The 27,416-nt window shown below is 41.6% G+C and overlaps 1 protein-coding gene across 1 annotated transcript in view; it reads left to right on the top strand.

Moving 5' to 3' along the window:
- The window catches only part of LOC132817642 (parathyroid hormone 2 receptor-like), a 73,108-nt gene that overhangs the window by 21,149 nt on the left and 24,543 nt on the right, over positions 1 to 27,416 (top strand). The window contains exon 5 of the mRNA XM_060828142.1: positions 24,625 to 24,811. Coding sequence (XP_060684125.1) covers positions 24,625 to 24,811 — 187 coding nt within the window. The remainder of the gene's footprint in view (positions 1 to 24,624; positions 24,812 to 27,416) is intronic.

The following is a 27,416-nucleotide window of genomic DNA, read 5'->3' as shown; positions in this document are numbered from 1 at the left end:
TTCAACGAACTCCAATGAATTGAGTTTACATGATTTCCCTTCAGGAAAAAGTGAGGACTGCAGATGTTGGAGATCAGAGTCAAGAGTATGATGCTGGAAAAGCACAGCAGGTCAGATAGCATCCAAGCAGCAGGAGAATCGACATTTTGGGCAAGAGCCCTTCATCAGGAATGATTTCCCTTCAGCAAAGCCATCCTGATTACTTTGGGTTTTTTCTCAACACACAATTATAATCTCTTTTCTGATTAATTCTAACACCGTTCCCAAGATGGATATCAGGCTAATTGCCTATAATTTCCAATTTTCGGTCTCCCTCCCTTCATGAATAAAGAGGTCATATTCACTTCTTTTCAGTCTGAAGGAACTTTGCCTGAATCAATGAAATTTTGGAAAATTAACACATTCTATCACATTAGCAATTTCTTAAAGGACCTATGGATAAAATCTATCTAGACTTGGAGACATGTCAGTCTTCACCTCCATTAATTTGTTTAGTACTATTTCTTTTGTGATTATAATTTTGGCAAATTTCTCTTTCCCTTCAAACGTTTGTATCTTCCATAGTGAAGGCAGAACCAAGTCAAATAAATTATGTTCTCTGTTTGGTTCCAAAACCTGCTTCTCTAAAAACCATCTCAAAAGTCTTCTATGAGCTCCTCATCCAAGCTACAACAGTTAATCTGATTTTTTCCATTCTAGTTATAGTTAAACCACAACTGTTGCCATTCCTTTATCATAATCACCCAATATTTCTTCCTGTATACTTTTCTCCTACATCATGTTACAGGTAGGAGGCCTGTAGACCACATTAACTTGTGATTTCTTTCCTTCACTGTCCTTCATCTCCACCCAAACCAATGCTGCACCTTGATCTCTCGGACTATTGTACAAATGCTGTCCTTGATTACCAGTGCTCCTGTCCACCTTTTTCATTCTTTATGAATGATATATACCCCTCAATATTCAGGCGAAAGTGAGGACTGCAGATGCTAGAGATCAGAGTCAAAAAGTGTGGTGCTGGAAAAGCACAGCAGGTCAGGCAGCTTCCAAGGAGCAGGATAATCAACATTTTGCTTTCCTGCTCCTTGGATACTGCCTGACCAGCTGTGATTTTCCAGCACCACATGTTTTGACCCTCAACATTCAGGACCCAATCATTGTCATTCCGCAGAGATATCTTGGCAATAGCTATTAGATTGTATTTATTTACTTCAGTGTTTGTTAACCTTGTTCTCAGTGATGCACTCATTCAGATACAGACACTTTTTGTCTTTTTCTAGATTTTTTGTAACATCTAGTCTTAGTTGATGTTTTCACAGTGTTTCTTTTTCTATCCTCCCCTCCTTGCCATCTTCTGACCTTCATTTCCCATGATCTTCATTTCCTCCTTTACCCTGACTCTATTCTTTGATATATCACATATTTCCACATTTGATTCCTTGCACCTACTATTTAGTTGTTGCATCAGCTAAAATTTTATTAGTGTGGTAATGGAAGACACACAGGAAAGCATTGGAATAGTTATGTCGAAAGATAAGAAATTAATAGAAAAATGTTTCAGCCGCAGATGAGCTGAGGCTGGAGTATAGCTGAATAATGCTTCAAAAGGGGAAATAGGTGTCTTGGTCATGTAGCCACTATGTCACAGGGTATCTGTCTCAATGTCAAACACAACACCATATTTGTGAACAATCTAGTTGCAGTTTGTTGCTGGGAGACAGATGGAGTCAGTAGCTAGGGAGCAGAGTTTGTGGTCGGAATCAAAGAGAGTGGCTTCAGTTTACGAATATTTAGTTTGAGGGAATTTCTGCTCATCCAGTACTCAATATTGAACTTCCAGTCTGACAGATCAGAGTCAATAGAGGGTCTAACCTAGGTGGTGGTAAGCTAGAGCTGAGTGTTGTCAGCATAAAAGTGGAACCTGTCCTGGGTTTAGGGATGATGTTGTCATGAGGTAGCATGTAGCTGGGAAATAGAAGGGGCCAAGAATAAAACTGTGGGGAACACCAGAGGTCATGGTGCTGAATCAGGAACAGGAATCATTGCAGGTGATTCTCTAGTTGAGAAGGATAGAACCAGCAAAGGTAGACCAGTTCAGATGTATGAAGAATGAAAGACATGGTTGGAGGCTGGTGTCAAAGGCTGCAAACAATTTGAGAAAGTTGAAGAAAAACAGTTTACTCTTTTGATATTCACATACCTTCTGTAACTTTAATAAAACTCTAATCAACTGTGCGGCAGTGATAACCCACTCAGAGGGATTCAATCATAGAGTTAATGGTCCGAAATAACTCAAATTTCGAAAACAGCACATTCAAGAGGAATGGGAGGTTTTCACCAAGAAACGAGCAGGAGAGTGGAAACAGACTAAGAAACTCATAGTGAGAAACCAATGTGAAAAATTAGAACTGGTGATATTTTTTTTTTCTGTGCTTTTCATGAGCTGATAATTGGTAGTGGGGGTATGGAGGTGTGTGAAATCAGTGAAAAGCAATAAAGGCTACCTTCTCCAAAGAAATCATATCATTGCTCTATGCACATCGATCCACCATTTCAGGCAGACACTAATGAGAAGCGAAGCTTCCCCTCCGAAAGTAGGGTAATAGTGGGCTAGATTTTCTGCCTCTGAATGTTGGAGGGAAAGTTAGGAAAATTTGGTGAGAGTGAAAAACAGCTTCTCAACGTCAGGAAAAGAAAACTCAGTTTTCCGCATGAATGTTTTAACCACGAAATAAAAAGTCCATGAATGAGCAGCGAGGAGATCACTTACATGTATTAGCATATTATTACCGAATCTCACTTCATTTATATGTCAGTGGAGAGAAGCTAAACAGACCAAATTTGGAGCGGTTGCCTGGCAGCAACAGCACGCCAGTATCCTCTGTGGGCAGCATTCCTCAACATCTCAGAGAATGCCCTATGGGGAGAGACCACGCTCCATCTCTAGAGGCTGGCAGCAACAAAGCACCAGCATCACCACCTCAGGCATTTCTTAGACTCAGTTATACAGTTCGGCCCTTCAGTCCTACATTTTGGAACTCTCTGACATCTTGTGGTGTAACGCTGCTTTACATGCTGGGTCAAGAACACTACAAAGTCCCAGCACTAGCGAGCACAACAATGGCACTGTCAAAGTGGGGTGTATACCTAATTAGGAGAGCAGCGTGAAATTGAGTGAGAAAAACCACAACGGCTCATGGAGGGACATCCACAAACTGTCTCAGAAATGACCATTTAGCCAAATTTTGGGGCAGTTCGGCCCATTGTTACAATCCTTCAATTTTTGACTGAAACCTCATTTAATTTCTGCAATAGCCTTGCCTTTTGACTCTTCACATGCACAGGGACCGGCTGCTGCCTCCCCACTATGATAAGCACAGTAACAATATAAGGTATGGCAGGTATTAAACCCACAACTCATATCGCTCATTATGTGGTTATAGGGTATGACCATTTTTGTACAATTCTATTAAATGCAAAAGTTGGGACATGCTTGTGAACTTTATTGTCGCAACCTGTAAAGTCATGTTAAATTGTTATGTTAAATAACGTTAAAGGATGGTCCCGGGATATGATGGTGATATTAGGAAAACCCAGTAGCATTCAAGACCAAGTCAGACTTAAAGGGTTGAGTCCTCCCAACTACTGAAAGCTGTGCGCAATGCCAGAACAATACGGCGAGATCAACAGAAATTAGATTCTTGCTGTCGAGAAAAGATGTCCCGTTCTTCTATCAAGTTGTTATGCTCATTGGGACAGTCTTCATTGGAATCAGGCACTGGTGCTGTGATAGTCTCTGTGGCTGCTGCACTAAGAGCTATGACATGAATGGATGAGAAACACAAAGCATCCGCAAGTCCAGGGCCAGTATCTGATGTGGAGTTGCCCCCTACTGCAGAGCTTCCAGTCCTTGATGCCATCATGATGCGATAAGGATGTATGAAAGCCGCAGTCACTCATCTTCATTCGAATGCCACTGACATCCTTTAGGGAAGGAGACTGCCATCCTTACCTGGTCTAGTCTGGTCTACATGTGACTCTATACCCACATTAATTGCCCTTTGAGCAATTAGGGAAGGACAACACATGCTACCTATCCAGTGAAGCCCTCAGCCCTTGAATAAATAAAGAAAACATTAAGTGATAAAGGTGCAGTATTATGATATTCTCCCCAGCAGTGGAGGTCAGAATGCCCTTTCAGGTTGTCCAATGTTTCTGCAAAGCAATATCTTCTTCCACTTGGGTCACTGAGGGTCAGAGGTTGATGCATCAACACACACATTCCATGCAGGTCATGCCTGAAGCTTTGTTCCAGTGCTAGCCAGACAGGATGTAACTTGATCTTCAGAATCCCTGCTCCAAATAACTAGAGGTCACACCAAACATATTGGCTGGGGACAATGAGGATCCACGAGATCTGCATCATTGTGACAAGTAAGGTGAAGAGAGAAACAAAGTTAATATTTTGAGTCCACTGTAACTCTTCTTCAGATCTGAGAGAGGTTGGGAAATGGGTAACCTTGGCAAAAGTGAGGACTGCAGATGCTGGAGATCAGAGGCAAGACTAGAGTGGTGTTGGAAAAGCACAGCTGGTCAGTCAGCATCCGAGGAGCAGGAAAATCGATGTTTTGGGCAGGAGCACTTCATCGGGAATGAGCTGGGAGCCTCCAGGGTGGAGAGATAAATGGGAGTGGGGTGAGGTTGGGGCTAGGTTGCTAAGAGTGCAATAGGTGGATGGAGGTGGGGATAAAGGTGATAGGTCGGAGACTAGGGTGGAGCAGATAAGTGGGAAGGAAGACCGGCAGGTAGGACAGGTCGTGAGGATGGTGCTTCCTCATGCTCCCAATTCTTCCTCACTCTCCCATGACATCTTCTCATATAGTTGCCGAAGGTGTAACACTTGCCTTGAAACCTCCACCCTCCTCACTGTGCAAGGCCCTAAACATACCTTCCAAGTGAATCATGTTATAACTTGTATTTTCAATCTGCTTTACTGTATTTGCTCCTTACAGAGCCGTCTCCTTTACATTGGTGAGACTATGTATGAATTAGCTGACTGGTTTGCAGAATGCCTCCTATGTGTCTATAGTAATGACCTTGACTGCTCGGTTGTTTGTCAACTCATTAAATCGTCTTGCTCTCACGCTAACATTTCTGTGCTGGGTCTATTGCAATGTTCTAACGGAGCACAATGCAAACTCAATTGCAACACCTCACTTTGTGATTAGGCAATTCATAGCCTCATGGTCTCAATATTGAATTCCACAACTGGAGAGCCTGACTGCATGTTGTTCCCCATCTAACCCTCCTCACAGCTTTGTCTTGTTTGTAGCTTGCTTAGCGAAGACCTATTCCCTATCTTTCACACCTTAATTTATATCCATTTCATGTCACTTTTTCTCTTTCACCACGATTAAAAACCCTTTGTCATTTGCACATGGCCACCACACCATCTAAAAGGCATTTGGATGGGTATATGAATAGGAAGGATTTGGAGGGATATGGGCAGGGTACTGGCAGGTGGGACCAGATTGGGTTGGGATCATTGGTCGGCGTGGATGGGTTGGACCGAAGTGTCTGTTTCCGTGCTGTACATCTCTATGACACTATGTCCCCCTCAATCCTCTTCCACCTCTTTCAAAAGTATTTTAAAAATTGTTCGATCCCTTACAATTCTGAAGTCAAACCTGCCTCAAAATTTTAACTCTGTTTCTTTCTCCAAAGATGCTGCATGAACTGCTGAATTTCTCCAACATTTTCTGTGTTTTCAGCATCTGCAGTAGTTTGCTTTTAAAAGAAAATTGAGGTGTTCTTCAGAACAAACAGCATCTTACAGGGGCGGCACGGTGGCACAGTGGTTAGCACTGCTGCCTCACAGCGCCTGAGACCCGGGTTCAATTCCCGACTCAGGCGACTGACTGTGTGGAGTTTGCACGTTCTCCCCGTGTCTGCGTGGGTTTCCTCCGGGTGCTCCGGTTTCCTCCCACAGTCCAAAGATGTGCGGGTCAGGTGAATTGGCCGTGCTAAATTGCCCGTAGTGTTAGGTAAGGGGTAAATGTAGGGGTATGGGTGGGTTTCGCTTCGGCGGGTCGGTGTGGACTTGTTGGGCCGAAGGGCCTGTTTCCACACTGTAAGTCTAATCTAATCTAATCTAAACACAACGGAGTTGGCCAAAGTAACACAGGCAGGACTTCTTTGTGAATATTGTTCAATGGAATTAAGCTGCATTAAGCTGCCTTCCATTAACTACATAAATCTTGATGTTGAGGTCAGTATTACCTGTATAATGCCAACTGCAAGGGCAGCTTAACACTGATTTTTCGATGCTGTTCACGTTATTTACCGAAAGTAAAGATTACACACAGACGGAAGCCTTTGCAACATTAGATGCTCCCTCATTCAATCCTAACAAAGTTTCATGGTAAATTGGGTGTTATGATAATTGTAGCTATCATCCAGACAGGGTTGGAACATCACGAGGTGCTAAGCTGGCCAGCCTCTGTACCTTCCTTCCTGCAGTTGCAGCTAAAGTGGCAATCATTTACACAGCTGACGATTTAAAGTAAATATATGTTTACAAACATGATAATGTCACCCATGCCACCTCATAAGGTTCTTTTCTTCCTTTCCTTCATACCCAGTTCAGTGCAAACCTAGGTCCACAGATGGGGTGGAGGGAGGCCTCCATGTAGTGGAGCCTGTTGGAGGTTTAGTTGCAAACCCCTGGGTCATTTGAGGCTAGAAGATCCAGAGGCAGGTTCATCTTCCTCAGCTTGAACTCTCACAGGGTTGAGGGTGGCAGGCTGGGTGAAGGTGGAAGGTCCTTGTGGATGCTTTGTGTTTCTCATCCATTCATATCATAACTCTTAGAGACCACAGAGACCATCACAGCAAAAATCTAATTTCTGTTGATCGTACCATATTTTTGGAGTGGCCTGACTTTTGAGGAGGTTGTTTCTCTATGGGTGGGGTATATGTGGCACCATCCAATCTCCTTGTGAGGAAGCAGTACCTGGTGTGAAGTCATGGTTCCCTCTTGCCCCTGGTACTGTGCCATTAGTCTGAGTACAAATGGTTACAGCGACGGCATGCAGGTATGAACACTCATCAAAATGGTACAAATAGCAAACGTGCCTCCTGCTCGTGTGTCAGCTTTTGCATTTAGAATGGTGTTCCTGATTACCAATACTTTTTTTTATTTCAAAAATATACTTTATTCATAAAATATTCATAAAATATTTGATACACTGTACATTTGGTAATGCCATACATATGTCAACATTTACATACACAGCTCAGAATTTTCATTATTACATACAGATCTGTGCATTTCTCACTCACATATTGAGCTGAGGCGTCAGCAGAGCCCAAATGACTGCAGGGGCCCCCTGTTCTTCTTTAGGCAGGCAGATGTTACACGGTGGTCTTTCCCCACCGGGCCTTGGCGGCAGCTGCCCCAAGCTTCAGCGCGTCCCTCAACACGTAGTCCTGGACCTTGGAATGTGCCAGTCTGCAACACTCAGTCGGGGTCAACTCCATCAGCTGGAAGATCAACAGGTTTCGGACCACCCAGAGAGCGTCCTTCACCGAGTTGATGATCCTCCAGGCGCAGTTGATGTTCGTCTCGGTGTGCGTCCCGGGGAACAGGCCGTAGAGCACGGAGTCCCGCGTCACGGCGCTGCTCGGGACGAACCTCGACAAATACCACTGCATTCCTCTCCAGACTTCCTCTGCATAGGCACATTCCAGAAGGAGGTGTGTGACAGTCTCGTCCCCCCTGCAGCCACTTCGAGGGCAGCGTGCGGTGTGGCTGAGAGTCCGGGCGTGCATAAATGATCTCACCGGTAGAGCCCTTCTCACCACCAGCCAACCCATGTCTTGGTGCTTGTTGGAAAGTTCTGGCGATGAGGCATTCTGCCAAATTGCTTTGACAGTCTGCTCAGGGAACCACTCGACAGGATCCACCCTCTCCTTTTCCCGAAGGGTCTCAAGGATGCTACGTGCTGACCACTTCCTGATGGACTTGTGGTCAAAGGTGTTTTTCTTCAAAAATTTCTCCACGAAGGACAGGTGGTATGGAACGGTCCAACTACTCGGATCGTTCCGCGGCAGCGAGGCCAGGGCCATCCTTCGCAACACCGGGGACAGGTAGAACCTCAGTACGTAGTGACACTTGGTGTTTGCGTACCGGGGATCCATGCACAGCTTGATGCAGCCACACACAAAGGTGGCCATCAGGGTGAGGGTGGCATTGGGTGTATTTTTTCCCCCGTTGCCCAGATCTTTGTATAGCGAGCCCCTTCGGACCCGGTCCATCTTTGAACTCCATATGAACTGGAAGATGGCCCGGGTGACTGCAGCGGCGCAGGTTCTGGGAATAGGCCAGACCTGTGCCACGTACAACAGCAATGACAGTGCCTCACACCTGATGACCAGGTTTTTTCCCGTGATGGAGAGCGACCGTAGCCTCCATCTATACCATTGAGTGCTCTCCTGTCTGAGACTGAGTGGCTGCCTGGTCTCTGGCAGTTCACTGAATGTTCATGACCTGGGGCATCTCTCCTTTGACTGGCTGTGGAGACAGAGCAGTGAAATGCTCACCAAAAGGTGCACTCAACTGTACTCTCATTAAAGTACCCAAAGAGGTGTCAGTTGCTCTCGGAGCTGGTGGAGGGTGCAGGAGGCAGCCTTGATGGTTCTTCCTTTGAGATCTCTGTGGCCTCATCCTCAGAGGTGGAGAGGATGGTGATGTTTCATGAGGCCAGTATTTTAAGGACAGAGGCTGTGCAGGGAGTTGTGGGGGTGGGAGCAGAAGAGCAAATGAGCTGCGAAATACGTTTGGGCATGTTAGGAATGCATTCACTGTGATGTTAATGGGAGAGCAGCACAATGATTCTTACTTGGTTACCAGGACATGGAGGTTTTTATCGTCACAGGTCACTCTCCCTGATGCAAGGATTCCTACCTTGTAGGGGATGAGTGGATAGATGTTGGGCAGCCCGCCAGCAATCTTGATTCTTTCTGTATTATTGTGGGCTGGAATGAGAGTACAGGAGGGTATAGGAGGGATTGAGTGAGATGAAAGTGGCTGGCACACAACTGTTGGTGCTGATGCAGGTTGAGGAAAGATGGTGAGGCATCCTGAGAGAGTGAAAAGGCAGCAAAGAAGGCATGCAGGGTTAGTGGTGTTGGGGGTTCGGGTGGGTGAGAGCAAGTGAGGAAAAATGCTGCATGCAATAGTGAGAGCGGTGGTGTATGAGCCTTGGTGGCAGAGTCAGAATGAGTGTGAGTTAGCAGAGAGAAGATGGCGGTGCTTACTCCTGTGGAGTGCTGAAAGTCCCTAACCCTCTTGCAGCATCACTGTATGGACCAGGGACACCTGGATGGCAACTTTGGACCAAGCTGACAAGATTTGGTGCCTTGGTCTCCTCTGGTGGTGGTCCTGAAGAAAGTGGAGGATTCTCCTCTACAACACCTAGTCCACCAAGGCCACCAGGTCCCTGTTGGTGAAGTAGGAGCTAACATCTCATTCACAGTCATCTCCAGAGCAATTATTCACAGAAACCATGAAGGGCAAATCCAGACTGACAAGGGTGCATACCATGTTTGAAAAATGTCAATGGGACTGGGAACCTCAGCAGATCCTGCCAGTGCCTGGTTCCTCTACCACTGGCAAATGCACGATTGCACCCTAGAGGCATAGAGGTGTAATTCACTACCTTAACTACTCAGAAGGAACCAAAAGGTTAAGTTTCAAATAATTCTTTCTGACTGTGTTTTTCACATATTTGCAGCTATACTCACTGAAGCATTGAGCATTGGGGATTTGTGTCAGCAGGGTGTATTGTAGATTTGAGTTTGCACTGAAGTCAACTGCCATGTTCTAATTTGCATCAAGCATTTCCTGATTAACAATTACTTCTGTCCTTGCTTGCCAAGCAATGTCTCAATTTTAAATTTCACAGTCTTGGTTTCAAATCTTTTCAGAGCCTCATTCTTCCCTTCTTCAAAACTCTCATCACACTCCAAATCTCTGGGCACCTCCAATTCTGGCCTCTTCAACATCTCTGATTTTAATCATTGATGAAATCTGCTTGTCTATTGGGGACTGCTTGGATTAGTGCCCCACTAACATTCCATTCTGAACAGTGTAAATCACTGTGTTCCCAAGGAGCCATATATCTAAACCCATGGAATAGTTTGGAAGAATTACATTCTCAACCTCAAGAAATAAAAGTCTGTTTCAACACCTCGGTTTTGAATGGCAAGATAAGAATCTCACTAGTGAACAGCAAAAGCCCATTTCCACATATTAGCCTGCCATTAGTATCTAACCTCCTCAGACTGATATACAGTTTCCCATTGTACTGCATGCCAGATATAAACTGGTTAGTAATAATTCACAACATGAAAATCAGAGCAAGTACCCGGTAGCTCCAGTTCCAGCTGCTCTGTGCCTCCATCTTGGCCAGCAGTCTACAATCTCAAGGCTTACTCCACGAAACTGCCTGCAACATGCACACAATTGCAATTCAACAGGGAGTAGCCTCATCACATTGTCAGGACACAACTCCAACTCCTTAGAATCTAGTTCACCATTTCAATGCGGTATTTTGGAGCACACCAACACCTTACCTTGTAAAGCTGCTGGCAAGACAGTGCGCACATCCATCTCATGTATTGGACCAGTCTGCACCTTAGGAATCCTCACTTGATGTCTTGGTGTTCACTTATCTTGAGTCTATGTTCATAGCATTTCTGCATTGCCTTTTTGCACTTTGCTGCCTCATTCAGAACCTACAGGCTGACAGCAGCTCAGCTTTGCCTTGTTCCTTATGGCAGACTCAAAGCCAAGCAGTTTGCTATGATTGTCAGCAATGATCAGTCAAGTGACATAGCTATGTTGCTAGTTGGCTCCGTGCTCTATCAGTGGTACACCTGAACCATATACCAACAGCATTTGCTTTAACCAAATGACCATGTCTCAAAGCCTACAGGGAGCAGTCAACTTGGTCAACAGGGGCTATCGTCAGTCAGGGGTTCCCAGATCAGTCAATCAAGAGCAGCAGCTGATCTCATTCCAAGTAGTCGAATATGGTCAATGAGCTGCTTGGGGCAGTCAGAATCAGTGGTTCTTTATTACTACAGTCATTTCAGAGGTCCCGTGTAACCAGGCCAGGGATTGGCAGTAAGTCCGTCAGGGAAATGCATAGAGATCTGTGAGGCATCTATTCACTCCATCAGTTGGGGCAGTTGACTGAATTGATCATGGGTTTGGGCCGTTGTTAATCTGGGTGTTTGTTCATTGAAAGTCAAGCTGGGGGTTGAGGGGAGGTCATCAAGAGCCATTGCTATGTTAGGGAAGATGGCAAAGTCAATTCCTGGGATTAACAGCAGCATGTTGCTGAGGGAACTATAATTGTGAAGGGGTAGGGCAACTCAACATATAAGATTGAAATACGATAGCGCATTGGATGACATGGGTTATTGGGGGAGTGGGTCAGGGGATTAATGGTCATAACCATCCTGGCTATGCTGGGGTGAAAATGCAACACAGTATTGAAATGGGTTTAGCTATAGGCCGAGGGATCGGGGGTAATATTAGGAGATGAAGTCACAAATGAAAGAGTTTGATGGTAAGCTCAGTAATGATGGGGTCACTAGGGAGTGCAATGAAAAGATAATGTTGAAGATTCTGGGGACACTCCTTGTTTACCAGACTGGGTCTGCAACCACTCTGCCAGGGATGACCTGCATTACCTTTTGTTAGAGGCTCATTGATTTTTCATTATTTTTATTTAATTATTTTATCAATTTTTGGTTTGGAGCTGTCAACTGAGAAATTAGAGCTAAAGATAACTTTTGGACTCTAGGTACTGGGTTGTGTTGAAAGGAAAACAGATCAAATAAGCCTTTGTTTATTCATGAGGCTAGGCCTGGAAGTTAATTGTGGGTTGGTTCTTGATTAAAAGATTCTGCAGAGAAGACCAGTTTGTTTAAACAGAGAGCAGAAATTGGCTATTAACAAGATCAGTACCTGGGAATTGGCTCCAGCAAGTCTGGAAAAAAAACTTCATGTTCAAGCAGATGGCAGATGCTGTATGGCAAAATCAATCTATCAGGGAGTGGTCAGTGTTTCAGTTGGGTTTTGGACTGTGTTTTCTGTAAAGAAAAAAATTGCCTATTGATGCTACAGCATGAAAATTTAAAAAGCTCCCTGCCTAACTTCTTGGAAGTTCAGAGAACAGAAAACTAAGTGATCAATATCACTTCCTTTATCTGAGTGAACTATAAATGTGATTCTGATTGACACCTTCAGAAAATCAATCAAGAAACCATCATCTATGTCTGTGGAACAAAACATCATGAAAACCATATAAGTAATTTGGCCAATTTTGTTATCTCTTAACTGTGTTTGTCTGTCTTTTATGCGCTTGGGGCAGAAAACCAAGATTTTTGGGTTAAAAGCAGAGACCAGTCAGATTACTTTGTTTAATTTTAGTCTACTGACGTATTGTATTGTCAATGAATTGTGAAATCTTTTATTTATGATACAAACCCAGAATAGATTATTAGTGGACTTTGAGATTGGTTATTCAAAGTCTGTTTAGGAACCATTGGAGTCATTTCTGAGGGCCTTTGAGGCTTGAATTTTACCATGTTGTGAATAGAAAGGTGGAAAGGCTGATTTTGGTTCTGCTATGTGTCTCTATGTTATAACACATTCCAAACTCATGCAAATCATGAATGTGCAATGGAAATGGAAAATGTCTGCAAACACGCCTGGTGTTTTCTTTCTTTTGTCTAAGGACCCCGGCTTAACTTGTGAGTGACTTAAGGCCCTTAAAGGAGCAGTTAGATTAGTCAGGCATTTACAGAATACAGGTTGAATTTACTATAATCATGGCATCCTGCACGTGAAATACACAAAGTATTAGCGATTTTTGAGAAGATTTTTAGCTCAGGTTGATGATACGTATTACATTAGCTCACTGAGATTGAAGGTTTGTTTTCAGATGTTTCGTCACATTGATCAGGTAACATCATCAGTGAGAGTCTCTGGTGAAGCACTGGTGGTATGTCCCATCTCTCTATTTATAGGTCTTGGTTTCTTATTGGGTGATGTCATTTCTGGGTTTTTTTTGTCAAGCGAAGGTAGATTGATTTAGATCCCATGAGTTTATTGATGGAATTCTGCTAAAATGCCATGCCTCTAAGAATTCTAATGCGTGTCTTTGTTTCAGCTGTCCTTAGGATGTGTGTGTTGTCCCAGTCAAAGTGGTGTCCTTCTTTGTCTGTGTGTAATAGAAACTATTGATAGTGGGTTGTGTCTTTTGGTGGCCAGTTGGTGTTCATTGTATCCTGGTGACAGGTTTCTGCTAATTTGTCCAATGTAGTATTTTTTACAGTTCTTGCATGGTATCTTGTAAATGACCTTAGTTTTGCTGGTGGTAGCTCATGGATACTTTAGGTTCATTAGTCCCTGTTTAAGCGTGTTGGTTGGTTTGTGGGCTACCATGATGCCAAGGGGTCTGAGTAGTCTGGAATTCATTTCTGATATGTCTTTGATGTAAGGTAATGTGACTATAGTTTTTGGTTCATTGTGTCTGCTTGTTTGGGTATGTTTCTGAGTAATTAGCGGATTGTGTTTATTGAGTACCCATTTTTCCTGAAAACATTGTCTAGATAGTTTTCTTCTGCTTTTTGTAGTTCTTGGGTGCTGCAGTGTGATGTAGCTCTTTGAAATAATGTTATGGTACAGCTCCATTTGTGGGTTTTGGGATGATTGCTTCTGAAGTATTTGTTTTGTGTGGTTTGTTTTTTTTTCTGTAGTTGCTGGTTTGAAGCTCTCTGTTAACTGTACGTTCAACTGTCACATCTAGGAATGGGAGTTTGTTGTTTTTCTCCTCCTCATTTGTGAATTTTATGCCTGTCAGGATACTGTTGATGGTGTTGTATGTTTCCTCTAATTTGTTCCGTTTTGTGATGACAAAGGTGTTATCTACATAGTGGACCCAAAGTTTGGGTTGGATCGATGGGAGGGCAGCTTGTTCAAGTCTCTGCATTACTGCTTCCACTATGAACTCTGATATTGGTGATCCCATAGGTGTTCCATTGTCTTGTTTGTAGGTTTTGTTATTGACACACAGATACAAATCCAGATCAGAAGCAGTCTTAGCAGACTGAGCTAGTGGGAAAATGCATGACAGATGCAATATGATGTGGGTAAATGTGAAGTTATCTACTTTGGTAGCAAATATAGTAAGGCAAATTATTATTTGAATGGCTGTAAATTGAGGGAGAAGAATGATCAAGGAGACCTAGGTATCCTTGCACACCAGTCGCTGAAAGTAATCTAGTTTGGCTATGCTTTTAACCCAAAAATCGTTGTTTTCAGCCCCATTCACATAAAAGACAGACAAACAAACACAGTTAAGGGATAAGAAGAATAAAATAACAAAATTGTCCAAATTACTTACGTGGGTTTCATGATGTATTGTTGCACAGACATAGATAATGATTTCTTGGATGATTTTCTGAAGGTGTCGATAAGCATCACCTTTACAGTTCACTCAGATAAAGGCAGTAATATTGATCACTTAGTTTTTTTATTCCTTGAACTTCCAAGAGGTTAGGCAGAGAGCTTTTCAAATCTTAATGGTGTGGCATCAATAGACAAACTTCTTCTTCTTTTCAGAAAATACAGTCCAAATCCCAATTCAAATACTGACCACTATCTGACAGACCATCATCTCCACATTTAACATTCAACATCTGCCATCTGCGTGAGCATGACATTTTTTTCCAGACTTGCTGGAACCAATTCCCAGGTACTGACCTTGTTAATAGCATATTTCTGTTTTCTGTTTAAATGCAATGGTCTTTTCTGGTAACAAAGCATCAGTGGAATCTCTTGATCAAGAACCAACCCCCAATTAACTTCCAGGCCTGGCCCCATGAATAAACAAAGGATTATTTGACTCATTTCCCTTTTAACAAAAGCTATTATCTACAATCCACAAGTCATCTTTAGCTTACAGTTCTCAGCTCTGCGACAGTACTGCTCCTTTAACGAAGTTTTACTGATTTATACTGACCCAAACATTTTCTAAGTGTCAGTGGTTACTGATTTTTACTGACCTGAAAAAGTTCTAAGTATCGGTGGTTTTTGTCAAAACACTTGTACAATGAAAGGGAAGTGGTCAGTTGTCCCAGTTCAAGGATTTTTCTAGTTTGGTTTAGTTTTAGCTGTGGACCTAGAGACTCAGCTGCTGCAAAAAGAGGTTCCATGTTTCAGCAAGTGATCTCTGGCTGATCCTCTCTGTCTCTCTGACATCTCTCCTGTAAGAACCTGTGTTTGAACTTACTTTGTTTTGCCAAGGGTCTTATGGGAATGTTGCAGGAAATTGGAACAACTCCTTTGTTACGTTACGGGGGATATCGTGTCTGTCGGGTTTTCAAGTAGGTGCTAATTTAATTTCTGTTTTCTTTGGTTTGTGTTTCATTTGGTAGTATGTAAATAAATTCTGTTTCACTTGAAACCAAGTTGTTTGATCAGCTGCATCACTCCTGGGATATCCACCTCACATCTGCCTGAAACAACCAGAAAAATTAGGGCCTGGGCTTCTTTCTAAAAATGATTTGAGGGGGTCTTGCCTGGTCCATAACAGCTCACAGCTCCAAATTAAAATTAATAAAATAATAAAATAAAGAGAATGGAAAATCAGTGAGATTTCTAACAAAGGCAATGCAGGACATGACCAGCAGAGTGGTTGCAGACCCAGTCTGGTAATCAAAGAGTGTCCCTTGAAATCTCGATGTTTCTTCATTGCACTCCTCATAATTACAGAGCTTAATCACATTGTTCCATCAAAAGTTTTCATTTGGGCTTTGATCTCATTTGCTGAAAAATGTCGTCGATTCTCCTGCTCCTTTGATGCTGCCTGGCTTGCTGCGCTTTTCCAGCAACACAATTTGCAGCTCTGATCTCCAGCATCTGCAGTCCTCACTTTCCCCTCTTTTTGTCCTATTTGTCTGTTCATTACCTGACCCTTAACCCTACAGCTTCACCATATCAACATTATGTTGCACTATGCAAAGCCAAGGTGGTCGTGACCATCGACCACCTTTCCCATTCCCACAGTAACTCATAGCTTCCAATCCACTATTGCCTTTCACCCTTATATATGGAGTTGCAGGTGCAGAAGGCAGTAAAGAGGGCAAATTGCATGTTGGCTTTTCATAGCGAGAGGATTTGCATACAGGAGCAAGGATGTTCTGCAGGGCATTGGTGAAGCCTCAGCTGGAATATTGTGTGTAGTTTTCGTCTCCTTAGCTGAGGAAGGATGTTCTTGCTTTAGAGAGAGTGCAGTGAAGGTTTACTAAATTGGCTCCTGGGATGGCAGGACTGACATATGAGAAGAGAGTAAGTTGGTTAGGATTGAATTTACTGGAGTTCAGAAGAATGAAGAGGTTTGCATAGAAACCTATAAAGTTCTAACAGGAGTACACAGGTTAGTTACAGGTAGGATGTTCCCAATCTGGTATGGACCAGGCCAGACCCCCTCAAAACATTTCAAGAACGTAGCCCACACCCTAACTTTGCTTGTTGTTTTAAGCAGGTGTATAGTGGATATTCCAGGAGGGATGCAGCTGATCAAACTGCTTAGTTTCAAATAAAAAAGAATTTATTTACAAGATTACCGAATGTGACACAAACAAAAGAGAACAGAATACTGAATAACTTAACCAATGCGAAAACCCTACAAATTATCCCAACTTAATGATGCAGCTCCAAATACTTGCAAAATCGCCATAAACACCTCTTGGCACAAAAGATAAAATTAAACACAGGGTCTGACAGGAGAGATGTCAAAGAGAAGGATCAGAGGCCTTTCAGTGAATAACCAGACCAAACCAGAGAAAAGCTAAGCTGGGAGAACTGACCATACCCCTTTCATAGTACAAGTGCTTTTTTTTTAACTTAAAAGTCTTTTGCCTTAGGCAGTATCTGTTAGCTATACTCAAATTGGCCTAAATCCCTTCCAACCCGACTTTTCGGAACCTGTGTTTTCATGACTTCCTGCTAAAAAAAGGATAACATAACCTTATTAAAGCATTATCACTCCTATGGTGGAGGAATCCAGAACCAGGGGTCATATTTTAAGGATAAGGGGACTGAGGTAAGGAGAAATTAATTTACCCAGAAAGTGGTGAGCCTGTGGAATTCAATGCCACAGAAAGTGATTGACGCCAAAATATTGGGTTTTCAAGAAGTGGGTAGATACAACTATTATGGCAAAAGAGATCATGGACATGGGGTGGGACCAAGGATGCAGAATTACAATATTAAGTTTGATGGTCCGCCATGAATGTATTGAATAGTGGAGCATGGTCAAGGGGTGGAATGGCCTACATCTACTGTCATCTTTTAGTTTCCATTTCTCAATGTCTATGGGCATTACCGATTTGTCAAAGCCATCTCTGTGATGTGGAATTGATTACAGGTGAACTTGAAAATCTCACCGCCAGGACACAATTCAGAATTGGCTGCGCATGGAACTGTTTTCCTCTCAACTGGAACTCTAAGAATTTTCTGATGTTCTCTTCTCTGAAATATTGCCGTTCTACAATGATGTGGGTCTTGCAAAGGATATGGGCTGGGGTGACTGAGGGAAGGTATCAGTAATCATACAGCATTTACCATCTCCTGGTGTATTTGTGTGATATGCCTTAATCAGAGTAAGGGTGTTATGTCATGATTTAGAGACACCGGTGTTGGACTATGAGATACAAAGTTAAAAATCACACAACATCAGGTTATAGTCCAATAGGTTAATTTGGAAGCACTAGCTTTTCGAGCAAGGCTCCTTCATCAGGCGATTGTGGAGAATAAGATTGTAAGACACAGAATTTATAGCAAAAGTTTACATTGTGATGTAACTGAAATTATTTATTGAAAAAGACTTGGATTGTTTGTTAAATCTCTCATCTTTTAAAATGACCATGTTGGTTTCAGTTCTTTCATATGCAAATCGCAAAGCTTTTTTAACAAATTATATTCTCAAGTCAACTTTAACAATTGGTGTCATGTCAGCCCAGAAAATTGAAGGTTTTAGCTCCCTGTGTGAATCTGTCTGTGCCATAATATTCAGACTGAATCTAATCTAAAAAAACAGATCTAAATAAAAGTGTTCCCTCCCAGTCGGAGAACACTTCAGTGGTCCAGAACATTCAACCTCGGACCTTCGGGTGACCGTCCTCCATGGCGGACTTTGGGACATGCAACAACGAAAAATGGCCAAGCAGAGGCTGATAGCCAAGTTTGGTAACCATGGGATGACCTTGGGTTCATGTCACACTACAGGTGACCCCATTGCACTATACACACACACAGATAGACGGATAGACACACAGACAGTCCGACACACACACACACACACACACACACACACACACGACACACACTCTCACGCAGACCCTCTCTCACACACTCGCACATACACTCCCACACACCCTCTCACAGACTTAAACCCTTTTACAATCATCACACACGTACACACACCCTCTCACAGACACTCATAACCACCACACCCCCCGCCCCACGCGCGCACACACACAGCCGAATGCACATATACACATATATGTTTTGTGGGGTGAATTTGTACTTGCAGCATTACATTTTACTTTGTTCAAACACTGCATGAATCCATGTAAGATTCTGGAAATCCCTTTTTTAGATTAAAATCAGTCTGACCATTACGGCACAAACAGTCTCACACAGGGAACTAAAACCTTCAATACATTATCTGGGCCAACATGACAACAATTGTTAAAGTTGACTTGAGAATGTAACTTTTTTTTAAAAAGCTTTGCGATTTACATATGAAAGAACTGAAATCAACATGGTCATTTTAAAAGATTAGAGACTAAACAAACAATCCAGGTCTTTTTCAATATATAATTTCAGTTACATCATACTGTGAACTTTTGCGATAAATTCTGTGTCTTACAATCTTATTCTCCACAATCGCCTGATGAAGGAGCAGCACTCCGAAGGCTAGTGCTTCCAAATAAACCTGTTGGACTATAACCTGGTATTGTGGGATTTTTAACAGTGTTATGTCAAGATCATATTCCAGGATCTTCCTTGTGGACTTCTCCTTGCCCCACTGTGTTGAAGAAGATGCCAAGCCATCATTTGTGAGTGATGCAAATGCTGACTGCTGACATCATTGCTCTGTTTCTGTTATTCCCCACACAAGTTCATTGGAACGGAACCAATGTACCCAGCCAAAGCATGGGTTATCATCCTCGTGAGTGTACTGCTGTGGTCATTCAGTGACTATAAACTTGTTGTTGCTTGAAAGGCAAGTGATTCTTGTTTGTTCCCAGAAGCAAATGCAGCTATTATTTTGCCTGGTTTTTTTTGTTCTTCTTTGCTTTTGCTATTGTTGAATAAAAGTGAACATTTTCAATGGTTTGAAAGTTTTGCAGCAAGTCATTCCCCACAATGAACAAAGAGAAGCCGCCAGGTTAAGCATTAGGCAAAGAGTAGCACTTCCGTGGACAGGGTTATAAGATGGAATGGCACTGAGGACAGATAGCTTAGATGGCTTGATGTTTGTAACTGAAGTTACAATGACGGTCAACCATGATGGAAATAGTAATACGTTTACAAACATAAACTTGTAATGAAGAGCCACCTGTGCCACCTCTATGTCCTCAGAATCTTACCTCTTCCATTCCCCTCCTACTACTATGGGCAACTCCTGGCTGGCAACACTTGACCTGCATTTTAAATGTAGCCCTACGTGAGGAATCCCAGGGGTTTCTGGTAAGGAGGACTGTTTCTATTATTACTAAGCAGACAATAGCTTCACAAGGACATCATACAGATATACTACATACATAGTGAGGCGGGTTGTGAATAATTCTTTGAGAAAATTCACTGTAGCTCACGGAGAGAAACCATTTTCGAAACTCCTCGAAGTTGAAACATTATCACATACGTTAGCTATGAAGAAAGCACTGTGGGCTAATGTTATTTCGTAGAGTTAACAGCAAAGTCTAGTCACCAATATAACGACTTTAAAAAATCAATCCATCCAACAAGGATAAACTATCACATAAAAAGGTAACACTATCAAATATGGGTGCTGTAACAAGTCTACATGACACAAGGAGTTTATGGATTTGAAAGCAGAATCACACAATATTTTGAAAATGTGGTATGAATATTTTTCACAGTGTTTAGACAAGGTAATTGTTAGGAATAAATATTATTGCACGATGGCAAGTGAGGTCTTTGGAAATAAATTACAATACTCTCAATGAACTGCATTTCAGTATAGTTTGAGGCGGTTAATAAAATTGCTGTGTGATGTTTGCTCTTAAAATAGAAGATATAGTTAAAACAAGGATTCATCTAAATTGTGTCATATTAATGATATTGTTAGTATAAATAATTGAATATGAATAATTGCGAGGTTTCAATTTTTTTTAAAACTACCTCCATTTTGAAAATGTTGATTCTGCACAAGAATATGATGCCAAATGATCATCATTTATGTGCGTCTTGGTAGTAAGTGTTTAAAAGCTGCAGGACAAACACAGCTGTGCTGAAGCATGTCCTTATCTCCATGCATGTGCATTTCTCGAAGGGGAAACTGGAGAGCAATCCCATCTGGGACTCCTTGTGGTATTCCCTTCCTTGAGGCCAATTATGGGAGCACATATCCTTGAGCACACATCAGAGATCGAATTGTTCTTGGGTAATATGACTCTGACATTGACTAGATAATTTTACTGAGTTGATTGAACTACTGTGAAATTCCTGATGAATATTTAAGCAGCCTAGTTATGTTTTTAAAATTACTTTTTTAGAATCATAGAGCCATTGAGTCGTACAGCAAAGAAACAGATCCTTCAGTTGATGCCGACCAAGTTTCCTAAACTGAAGTAGTCCCATTTGCCTGCTTTTGTCCCATATCCCTCTAAACCTGTTCTATTCATGTACCTGTCCAATTGTTTTTTGAATGTTGTAATTGTACCCATCTCTACCACTTCCTCTGACAGCTCATTCCATACATGAATCACCGAAAAAGTTGCCCCTCAGGTCCCATTTAAATTTCTCCCCACTCACCTTACACCTATGCCCTCTGATTTTGGACTCCCCTGCCCTTGGAAAAATACTTCAGCTATTCACCTTATTTATACCCATCATGATTTTATAAACCTCTATAAGGTCACCCTCAGTCTTTGATGCTCCAAGCATAATCGTCCCAGGCTTCCTTATAACTCAAACCTTGCAATCCAAGTAATATCTCTATAACTTTTTTGTATGCTTTCTAGTTTAACAGCATCTTTTCTATAGCAGTCAAGTCAAAAACATATAGGGACAAAGGATTCCTGGTGAGCCATTCATGGTTTTCTAGGATTTATGGAGACTACTGAGCTCCTGACCATTTGCATGAGAGTGATACTGAAATTGAGTGATTACAATGATCTGGAGACACCAAGCAGACTGACCCTCTTTTCCTTCGGCTTAAAAGAAGGCTGAGAGTTCACATGTTGGGCATTTTAACATTATGAATGAATTCAGTAGTGGAGATAAAGATGAAGGATTTCCTTTGGGCTTGTCCATAGCTAAGGGCCATAGATGTAAGATAGTCACTAGTAAATCCTAAAAGAGGAATGCAGGAGAAATGTATTTACTCAGGCAGTGTTAGGAATCTAGAACTCATTAGCACTTGGAGTGATTAAAGTTACTAATATTAAAGAGCAAACTAGACAAGTGCATGAGAGTGGAAATAATATATTGATATTGTGAGATGGAATAAGGTGAGTGGAGGCTTGCATTGAGCAATGATGCCAATGCATGTTATGTAACAAGGCAAATAAACACCCATGTGCTTGGTAAAGAACAGGAAAGCATTGCTGAAAACAACATTTCAGGGTATTTGTGAAGGCAACTTCTAAACTGGTTTCAAAATAAAAAACAAAAACATCAGTCCTAATGAGAGTGAAGGAGATGGGAAATCTGTCTTGTTCAAGAGTCAGGGCAACAGAAGATGCAGATTGGCAGAGATCGCAGCAAAAGTTTACCCAGGTAAAGTGGGGCCAAACTGAGAAAGTATTTAGAAACAAAGAGAAGGATTGTAATGTTGATCCTTTAGGGTTCAGAAAGCCAATAGAGCTGGATGAGGACTGATAATGAACACGTGGTACAATTTATTGGAGGGGATTGAATTTGTTCAATTCTAGGGAAATCCTATGGGATGTGCAGTGGCTATTTTGATGGCAGCGCAAAATATAAGATCTAAGAAAGTGTAGAATTGCAGGGAAACAAAATAGCGAAAGAACAAAATATAGGAGGGAAGAAAGTCACAAGGATAATTTCTTCTTACTACCCCATAAATTACAATGTTGGAGACAAAAAAAAACTGTGCACATCAGTTCAGCTAAGAGCTGTATCAGGAACTAACTCCATAGATTCATTTGAGACCTCTGCACAAAATGACAATTGCAGCCAGGCTTTTATAGTTAAAAATTCAATACAGCTGCTATCCTAAATTGTCAAAGTGTGTTTCAAAATTAGGTATCACTTAGCCCAGGTCTAGAGCATAGTCCATGCATTATCCTTTTACTGAGATAATTAGCTTTTTAACTGTCTCAGCTATTAACTGGGGTTGCTCCCATTCTCTCTTGGTGAGGCTAGAAAGAGATATTCTCATCTACAAGGAAGCCATTCTCTGTAGAAATAATTATTGAATTTCAAATGTCTCTTGTCATTTTTCTTGAAATAAGTATAGCCTGGTTTCAATGGCAGCCAAATCTACAAGAGAAGTCAGGTGATTTTTGGAGCCATGTTTAAGAGATCGTTTGTATCTATTATTAAAGAGGGGTTTTCAGTTTTCAGAATATATAATACTATAACCATACGTTCATGATGATCAAGAAAATAGAAAACAAACAGGATAGAAGACACAAGGAGGAAAAAATGTGCAGTGAGTAGGAAAATAAATATCACAGTCAATATCACAATACTCAGTAGGAATTCAGGAATAGAAATGCGTAGTCTAATCCATTTTCTCTGTTTGGTCTGCTAAAACTTGCCAAAGTATGGAAAATATAGTCTGGACCTCAATGTGAAAGAACTGGTTGAACTGCTTCAAATTGACTCCTTGTTGAAGTCACCAGCACAGTTCATCTAGCAGCAAAAGAACATGTTAATCCTCATGCTATTATTAATTATTTGACTAAAAGTTACTAAAACAAAACCAAAAAAAAATGTATATGTATATAGTACTTTTAACATAGTAAAGAATCCCAAGGCATTTCACTGGCATGTTTCAAACATAATTCAGCATGAGCTCTTTAAGGAGATAATAGGAGAGTTGGTTGGAGGCTTGATCAGAGGTAGGTCATAAAAAGCATCTTAAGAGAAGGAAGCAAGACAGAGAAGCTGTGATGTTTAGAGAGTGAATTCCAGAACTTGGCACCAAATCAGCTGAAGGTGGGACAAACCTCATTTGAGCAATTACAATCAGGACACGTAAGAGGCCAGAATTGGAGGATGCAGAGATCGAAAAGATTTCGAGGACTGAAGGAGATTACAAAGATAATAGGGGAGGGGTGAGGCAGCAGAATAATTTGAGACAAGAACAAATGTTTTAAAAATGAGACATTGACAGACTAATTGTCAATATATCCCAATAATATGGACTTACTAATTACAATATGTCTTATATAACTTTGGGTGAGTGCAGATCCAGAGAGTACATAATAAAAAGTACCTTTCTAACATACATATTCAGTAAAAGAGATTTAGGTATACAGATCAAAACGTGTACATCTTCAATTGTATGATCAAGATTCAAAACAGTAGAGTCCCTACAGTGCTGATAGAGGCCAGTTGGCCCAATAAATCTGCACTAGTCCTCTGAAGACCTCCCCCGCCCCACCCCCAAACCACCCTCCCCAAACCTTATTGTTTTAAGTCTGCATTTACTGTGGTTAATACCTACATATCCCTGGATATTATGGTGCAATGTAGCATGGTCAATCCACGTAACCTGCACATCTTTGTGATTGTGGCAGGAAACCCATACAGACACAGGGAGAACTTGCAAACTCCACACAAACAGTCACCCAAGACTGGAATGAAACCCAGGTCCCTGGTTCTGTGAGGCAGCATATTCTCGAATATTGCAACTTCTTTTAAATTGACAATGTTAAGATCTATTTCATACTCATTGAAACGTAACAAAAACCAGAAGTGAAAAGAACTCCAAATACCAGAAAATGGTACCACAAACAAGCCTACGCTTACCCAATGTTCAGCACACTGGCCTGAACCTCCACACCATTACATCACACAAATTGACACAAATTATGGTCCAGAAATAGGCATTTCTGAATTAAGCTATGGCTTACTGTAGAAATTCAACAACTTATGCCTCAAAAAAACAAATAAATCAATAATTGGAGCTTGCTAAAAAAAATATTGTAAATATTTATGTGAATTTACAATTGTTGCAGTTTCTTTATTGCAGAATAGATAAGTGATTGAAGGATATTGATTGTAACACACCTCACATTCAATTTCTTTCTCCCTAACAGAAGACTCCATTGCACTAGGAATTATATCCACATGCACTTGTTTGTCTCCTTCATACTGAGGGCACTCAGTATTTTCATCAAGGACAATGTTGTGCATTCTGATTTCAAAATGCAGGAATATGATTCTCTTTCAGTGGATGATCTGACAACCGTCACAGTTGCCCCTACAATAGAGAAGTTCCGTTATGTAAGTATATTTCTATCAGTTCTGATGAAAGATTTGACCTGAAATGTCAAACGGTCTCTTTGCTTTTCAAAAAGCTTAAAAATACAAGAGCCTGATTTTCATCTATTGGAGTATATCAATTCTACACGGTTAGGAATTGCTACTAATCCCAATGGAATGTTAAAACTCAATTTTCCTGGGTCATCCACTTCGACTGATTGGTCATAGAATGTATGCAAATCTGGGCAGGTATGTAGTGGGTGGGAACTGGTTTTGAAAGTGAATGAAATATATTAGGGAGCAGACAATTTAAAGGATCTGCCATCTTTGGTGACAAAATTGCTGAAAGAAATGGTTAGAAAGACGATCATAATCTGTACTGCTCCACGGCACCATCTTCATGACTCTGCACTGGAAAGTTCCCACAAGTAGGTGAGGCCAGGCTTGAGGCTACAGCTGGATTAGAGTGGTGCTGGAAAAGCACTGCAGTTCAGACAGCATCCGAGGAGCAGGAAAATCGATGTTTCGGGCATAAGCCCTTCATCAGGAATACAGGCACTCTGCCTGTATTCCTGATGAAGGGCTTTAGCCCGAAACATCGATTTTCCTGCTCCTCGGATGCTGCCTGAACTGCTGTGTCTTTTCAGCGCCACTCTAATCCAGAATCTGGTTTCCAACATCTGCAGTGCTTGTTTTTAGCTATCTTGAGGCTACAGCTGAGCTGTACTGTAGTGTGACCTCTTCCATAATGTAGTTACTACCACTGGTTTGAAGGGTTGGATTGAAGGCAGCACGTACAGCTGGGTGGCACAGAATAAATGCATGTACCTGTTGCCAAGATAGAGAACAACATTCCAAACATGCATTCAAGGATTGGAGTCACTTCTGGTTCTGTATATCTTCCTGTTGAAGTGTGATACATGGAAAACACTTAGTCAATTTTCATTGGCACCTGCACCATTGAGTAGCTCACCACTATGTTAAAGTCATCTAGTACAACAGACAGAGATGCTGGCATTATCTCTTTAGCGTCAAAGAACCCTGAAGCTTAGAAATTGAAGGTCATAGTGATCTTTATAGCTACTTGCAGCACCATCCTCACCCCACTTTATAGCTACAGGTTTGCTTGGTGGAGGTGCTATCGTTTACTCCCATTGGTGAGGTCTTTTCTGAAATACTGTGTCCAGTTCTGCTTGCCCAGTTATAGGAAGGATATTATTAAGCTAAAAAGGGTTGAGAAGAGATTTATCACCATGTTGCCAGATTTGGAAGGCTTGAGTTATTAAGAGAGGCTGGATAGGCTGGGACCTTTTTCACTGGAGCGTAGGAGGTTGAGAGGTTACCTTTTAGAGATTTATAAAATCATGAGGGGCATGGAAAGGGTCCGGGTAGATGTCTTTTTCCTAGGGTAGGGAATTTCAAGACTCGGGGCACATTTTTAAGATGATATGAGAGAGATTTGCAAAAGACATGAAGGGCAATTCTTTTTTCCCAGAGGGTGTTTCGCATTGGAATGAGGAAATTGTGGATGTGGGCACAATTACAACATTTAATAAAAACTTGAATAAGAATATAAATAAGAGAGGTTTGGAGAGATATGGGCCAGGAGCAGGCAGGTGGAACTGGTTTAGTTTGGCATTATGTTCAGCATGGAATGGTTGGACCGAATGGTCTGTTTCTGTGCTGTATGACTCTATGTGTCAAGAACAACTGGTGAATAATATCTGTTTGGATCTTGGTTTAGCATACTCGGTAGATCATATTATTTGATGCTCTATTGTTTCATTATATTAGCTGCTCATCAACAGAACCATGACAATACTGAGCTTCTATTCAATCCATTATCACGGTAATTAAACTGTTCCAGGAAGAAATAAAATTTAACATTTCAGAAAAGGAGCATGTGTTTTAATGCACAGAAGAAATTCCAACCCCCAACACGAGATGAACAGAAATTTCTTCCAATTAAACAGTTCAAAAACTAGATAATTGCTTTTGGACACTGCTGCAAATTTTATTCCCTAAGTACAGGGACAATTCTTCTTCCTGATACCTATCTCAGACTAAATTAGAAATGAAAACAGAAAGGACTCAGACTTTACTCTTCTTCAGAACTCAGTGTTATTGGACTTCAAATGTTAATTCTGTTTTTCTCTCCACGGTTGTTGCCAGACCTGTTGAGTTTCTCTAGCACTTTATTCTTATTTCGGATTTCCACCATCTACAGTATTTTGATTTTCTTTAGGAGTGAACCAGTCTGTTCCGAACCTTGCTTTTGTACTTCTTCTGATTCACCATTGTGCTTTGGGGCAGGAATTCAGCCATCTTTATTTGGTATATGGCTCCAGCAATAAAGTTGACTATTAATAGTCCTCAGTTCAAGGGCAATCAACAACTGGCAACAAATGCTCGCCTTGACAACAATGACCCCATCCCTGAAAGAATCAAGGAAAAAAGAAAGATCCTAAGATAAACTGCATACCATTTATTCACACCATCACAAAGACCAAATATTTCCCCCCTCAGTAACATCAACTGACAACCCCAGCCTGAAATCATCTGCTGTTGAAACCCTCATGCCTACCTTTTTTATTTCTACATTCAACTATTCAATTGTACTCCAGTC

This window comes from Hemiscyllium ocellatum, chromosome 7 (assembly GCF_020745735.1).
Source record: "Hemiscyllium ocellatum isolate sHemOce1 chromosome 7, sHemOce1.pat.X.cur, whole genome shotgun sequence".
In the NCBI taxonomy this organism is placed as follows: Eukaryota; Metazoa; Chordata; class Chondrichthyes; order Orectolobiformes; family Hemiscylliidae; genus Hemiscyllium; species Hemiscyllium ocellatum.
This window is presented reverse-complemented; position numbering and strand designations above follow the sequence as displayed.